The 6,063-nt window shown below is 39.3% G+C and overlaps 1 protein-coding gene across 1 annotated transcript; it reads left to right on the top strand.

The window, feature by feature from the left end:
- The first annotated feature begins 344 nt into the window (after window positions 1–344).
- LOC120298207 (vitelline membrane outer layer protein 1-like) lies at window positions 345–2,945 on the top strand. Its single transcript, XM_039321677.1, has 3 exons — window positions 345–613; window positions 896–990; window positions 2,336–2,945. The coding sequence occupies exons 1-3, from the start codon at window positions 368–370 to the stop codon at window positions 2,625–2,627; spliced, it is 633 nt and encodes a 210-aa protein (XP_039177611.1). The 5' UTR covers window positions 345–367; the 3' UTR covers window positions 2,628–2,945.
- Window positions 2,946–6,063: the final 3,118 nt, after the last annotated feature.

Raw genomic sequence — 6,063 nt, 5'->3', positions numbered from 1 at the left:
TTGGACCCACTTGTGCTGTGTGAGCTGCAGAACCCCAAAGTGTACTGGCTAAGGGTCTGGTGGGCTGCGGCTGCTGCCACACAACGTTGGCCCCACATTTGATATAGTGGTTAAGACACCTGGCTGGAGACCGGCTGGTGCTCTAGTTGTGTCTTAAGTACAAAGCCAAACTGGGTGGCCTTGGGCCAGTCCCTCTTTCTCAGCTCTAGGAAGAAGGAAGCGGTGCCAAACCACTTCTGAAATCTTGCCAAGAAAATTACAGGCTATAGTCCAGGCAGTTACCAGAAATTAAGGGCAATTCAAAAGTACACAATAAATGAATTGAAACGCATGATTTCATGAGGGTGGTACTGCTGACACTTTATAAATGATTCCTGGTTTCTACGAGGCTGCAAATTCTGAAGACATTTCTGATTCAAGAGGCAGACTGGGTTCCTTTCCCATGGATCTTTCTGCCAGCACCGTTCTTCTCCTGACCATCTCCTGCTGCCTGTGGAATACGGAAGCCCGAAATTACATACAGGCACTCACTGTACCAAATGGGGGTCCCTGGGGTGTCTGGGGCTCAAGGGAGTTTTGCCCTTCTGGCTATGCTCGTGGCTTCGCCCTAAAGGTAAAAACCTACTTTTCAGATACTCCTTTACTTCTGACTATTCCCTTGAAAATAGTTCTTCAGTTTTTCACTTTGACTTTTAAGAAAGGCAACAAGATGTCTCTTGATGCTTAACGCTTTTTGATTTTATAATCAAAGAAAGGCATTGAGCGGCAGATCTAGTTTTGATCCAATTCATTGTCCCATATCGATGAGTAAATGTTGAAAATTCTCAAAATTGAAGACTGAAGGACCCCAAGGGGAGAAGGGTGATCTTGAACTTTATCAGTCTTATTTTCTTAGGTAGAATCATTTCAAGGGAAAGGTGACGATACAGCTCTGAATGGAATCCGCTTGTTCTGTAGCGATGGCAGAACAATTGAGTCTAGAGTTGGACCGTGAGTAACTGACTTTTTTGTCGTATTTTATTTTCTTGTCATCAAGAATCTCCCATTCTTGACAAGGAGATGACTGATCCTTAGTTTACTGTAGAAGGGGATGCACTGGAATCAGTAATGCTGGCTTTGAGGCATTATTGTTCAATGGTCTCTCTGAATCAGCAGCTGAGACATGGATGGAGATTTATTCCTGAGAGGTCCAAAAACAGCTACTAATATTTTGTGGGCCACAGCAAATTTGCTCTTTCCTCACACTCATTCGTGCCCAAACACCCCTTTGTTGATTTTAGTCTCCCACACACTTTTCTCATTATGCAATTCATGGATCTATATGCCATTCTTATAATTCTCTTTGTGGGGAGACAGGGGCTGTTTATGAAGGTCAGAAATGTGATTATTTTTAATGTCATATACTTGAATTCTGGAGATAGCTCTTTAAAAATCAAATCCCAGTCAATTCAGTCACATGCCAGGGAGTATTTTTGTTATTGTATTAAAGAACTGAGGGTAAATTTCTATTATTTATCCCTTTTTTTCTATTTGGCAGATTATTTAACCAGGTTCATTGCAAATGAAGTCTGAGCAATCAAAGTGTCTCAATTCAGGATTAGGGCAACACTGGGCCCATGAGATGTTGTTCCAATTTTATTTATTGCAAAATCCTCTTTCCCCAAATAAAAGCATGGGGAAGGGTCACATGGCAGCCAGAGAGAGCACTCTGTTTTCTTGTGCAACACCATCTTTAATGTAAACTGAAATAAAAACTTCCAGTAAGAAAATGAGGGACAGAATTTCCATCAGGGACTCGCTGAATAATAACTCACTTCTTCACTAGTGGGTAATTCATTCATTCAACTGTTATAGAAGGAAATGGTGCTTTGTTGTTGTTAATTGCGAAGTCGTGTCCGACCCATCGCGACCCCATGGAGAACGCTCCTCCAGGTCCTCCTGTCCTCTACCACTAAATGGTGCTTACAATAATGCAATTTCTGGAATAAGGAGTCTGTGCTCTAATGGCTTCTGAATGTGACATGGATTGGGAGTGGTCTTGGGAAAGCCATCAAAGGAAGGTTGGAGATAAAAAAAAAATTCTTTATCCCATTTTTTCCTAGGAGCTTATGGCAGCAACCACCAGATCCTCTTTCCTTGTATTTTTTTCCCCTATAACAGCCCAAAAGTCAATTATTGGCCCAGAGTTAATGAATTTTAATAGTCAGACATAGAGTTCAACTGGTTCCTAGTCCAAGGTTTTAGCCATTATGCCTGATTCTAGTGGCCTGATGACAAGGGCTTAATCTAGACATCAAAGAGCTGCATATCCATCTTTACCTCTTTTTTTTGGCAGGTGGGGAACCTGGACCAAAAGAAAGTACTGCCTCTCAGGCTACCTGGTTTCTTTTTCTCTGAGAGTGGAACCACATCAAGGAAAAGGTGATGATACAGCAGCTAACAACATCCAGTTCACCTGCAGTTCAGGTCAAATCCTGGTGGGCAATGGCCAGAGTTGGGGTAATTTTGGCCCACGGAGCAGTCGCTGTCGCTCAACTGGTATATGTGGGATCCGAACAAAGGTGGAGGGAATACAAGGCATCGGTGATGACACAACACTCAATGATGTGATTTTGTACTGCTGTTAATGGCTGATATAGGTTTCCTCATCTATCAATATACTTTTGCTATGCATTTTCAAAGACTGTTAATTATAGTTCAATATTAACTTGAGAATAGAGGGTATGTTTGTGTATAATGTGGTAGTACAAGGTAACCATCCCCCATGTGTGTCTTCAAATTGGTTCAGATTGGAGAGGGAAAAGGGTGGAGGCAGAAATCTTAAGCATTGCAAATGATTGACTGTCTCTTCTCTGTCATTTTGATTCAAGTCACAGCACCAAACTGTAATACTGTATTACTGCTTGCTTGCATGCATGGAAATAAAATTATGCTGCATCTTCAAAGTCATTGGTTTCTTTCAATGAACCAGGTTGGGGCTACACTAATACATATGTATGTATTTCTTTGGATTTATTTATTCTTGTACTCTGTAGTTCACTTCAAAGAATACATAGATATTAAAGAAAATAAACGATAGGTGGGGCATCACCGCTTAAGAAACAAAGAAAATGGATGATGTAAGTTTTGAGGTTTTTTTTTTAAATGAGATGTAGATAATGAGCTAAAAGAGAGTTTTCTTCTTAGACAAAGCCTACAGATAATCACTTTTCCAATTAATCACTTTTCTGTTCTTTAAACACTTACATAAAAAGATCTCTCTTCCAATCCCATGCCTTTCATTTGTTCTGAATTTATTTATTGATTGATTTGATTTGTATGTGCTTCAGAAATGATATGTCCTTATTGTTAGATGTTCCGACTAATGAAGCACTTCAAAGAACTTTCAGGCATGTTTCCTAAAGTCTTTGTTACAGAGCTACAAATTGCCGGTCACCATCATGGACGTTTTGATGCCAGAATCTGACTTCCTCTTGCTGGCATCAAACTTTTCTTGCTAAACCCCTCCCTTATCTTGCAGTCACAAGTCACATTATCCAATTAGTGTGAAGGTCAAAAGTTTACTTCCTCTTTCTTTCCCGGGCTTTTTACCCCCCCCCCCACTCTAAGCTGTGTATTAACCCAGTAAATACCAGACACTTTTGACTATTGTCAAAGCAAGAATATACAGTTTTTGCAGCATTGACACTTATCTTCTTCTTGGAGATAGCTGGAAGTTAATATAATGTTAAGCAGCAGGCCTTTTCCTGAGGTCTGGAACTGAAAAGCAATCCCTCTGAGTGTCAGCTCCCTCGGCCTTCTGAAAATGGGGAAATATCTGCTCTTATCCCAACATGACCACAAACCTGCTTCCAGTAGGGAAATGTGTCCTCTTCTTAACTGACAGTAATACCAGACCAACCCAAGAAGCAGTAAACCGTATCCCAAACAAGGAACTACTAACTCAGACAAACAATCTAGCCAGTAAGCAAAAGCCTGGTCTATAAACTACCAAGAAGAAAACTACACTCCCACCTTCAAATCAGTGTATGTAAACAAAAATCAAACCCTATTCCCTTCTAGCACTGAAGATGTCTCCTAGTTGGTAATTAAACATTCGCAAAAGAATTGCAGTTTCTTACATCCAACTCAAGAGATCAGATAATTGTTTCCAAAAAGAAAACATGGGTCAGAGCTGTGCCTTCAGTAAAGCTCCAGCCCACTGTTTTTAGTTAAGATATGCAGGCTCTTGCTTGGAAAGGATCCATATTGAGGGTCTTTCCTCTGTTTCTCTATGTCCATGGGTTTGAGGGCAATAGAAGAAGAGGGCGACAGAGAATGAGATGGCTGGATGGAGTCACTGAAGCAGTAGGCGTGAGCTTAAATGGACTCCAGAAGATGGTAGAGGACAGGACAGCCTGGAGGAACGTTGTCCATGGGCTCACAATGGGTTGGACACAACTTTGCAACTAACAATGGATTTGAAGGCTGTACTACGTTACTTGTTTTCTCCAGCTACTGTGTGGTGTCTGTGTTCAGCTTCAGTATTCCTAGTTTGATGTTTCCTAAGGCTGACATTCCACTGGTTCAACTGGAGGAGATTTTTCAAACACACAATCATCTGAGCATGGCATTTTGTAGTAAACGAAGCCTCTGTATGGTTTTTAAAATCAGCTCCACCTAGAGTGGATTGCCGTGGTTATTATGAGGTTGAGTATTATCGACTTTTTCATTAGCCTTTTAGATTAGATCCAGAGAATAACTTCTTTATAATAGTGGTTTTTAAAATCATGATCTAAAATCTAAGCATGATGAACTTTGAATCTAATCCATGATCTCTGAATTGTTTAACAAAGTTGAATGATATTGTTAAATGTTAACATAGGGAGTATCAACACATCACACTGAGATTATGCTATGAAATAAAGCATTTACACCACAAGTTCCCCCAAGGAAATTCTTCTACCAAATGGGAGATCAGAACACTGGGTTTTTAATTTTAATTTTCTTTTCTGTTCCCTATCTCTGCAAACAAAAATTCTGGCAAAAATTTCAGCTAGGAAAGAAAAAAAAGTAAATGAATAATCCTTATCTTAAATAAAGATTCTTCCTAAATATAAGCTGGATAAATAGAACAGTTTACTTTGGGTAATATCAATCATTGGCTTTCCCCATAAGAAGACAGTTTGTTTGTTAAAAGATAGATTATCTTTTCTTTCAGTTTTTAAAATTCACACTGTAAACAATGATAGGAAGCTAATCAGAAATGTCCAATAATGTAAAAATATAAGCATCTATGTTCAATATAATAAAAATGAAATAATAAACACATGGTTTTTAACATAATATATACCCAGGTCCAGTGGTGGGATTCATCTGGTTCGCACCAGTTTGGCAGAACCAGTAGTTAATTTTTTGTTGCCCAGGCCCAGAATAGACTTCCGGAAGTGGCATCCACACAGAGAACTGGTTGTTCACATATTTGAATCCCACCACTGCCCTGGTCGGTTGCATTCAGCAACTCAGTGTGACTTTAGAGGAATTACTTTTTCCCAAGAATGAGAAATGTGTATTTAAGATTGATATTGACATACTGACATTGTCACTCAGAGTTATTGAACATTGGCAGAAACTGATAGGGATATTTAGTCCTTTTCAATCTAATCAAAGAAAGGCACCAAATTTGATATGGAATATTAGGAGAGATGGTCATTTATGTATGGCTATGATCATACATTATGCTTAACCAAGTTGTTGATGCACCTGATGGCTGCACTTCAACATGCAAAGATTGGCGGCAGTTGTGGTGGTAGGTTGTGTGTGTGCAGCTTAATGTATACTAGGTAACCCTGTGACCTATTGGGTTATACTTTGAAAGAAAGGCAATCTGGCAGATGTGACCAGAATAAATATTTAATTTTAGACTGACCATATTTTTTACTGAAATGCTGGACAGTTTTGTGATGAATTATAATACTCATGATAAATAGAAAAATAACTTTAATGACCAATGACCTTCAATCATAAATCAACAAATAAACAGAATAAACATCGGTGGGCAAAAAAGCAGTGGGATTGGAGCAA

Source organism: Crotalus tigris, unplaced genomic scaffold, assembly GCF_016545835.1.
Source record: "Crotalus tigris isolate CLP2741 ecotype Arizona unplaced genomic scaffold, ASM1654583v1 scf7180000017607.2124824, whole genome shotgun sequence".
Lineage (NCBI taxonomy): Eukaryota > Metazoa > Chordata > Lepidosauria > Squamata > Viperidae > Crotalus > Crotalus tigris.
The sequence above is the reverse complement of the archived record's forward strand: the minus strand, read 5'-3'. Positions and strand labels throughout refer to the sequence as shown.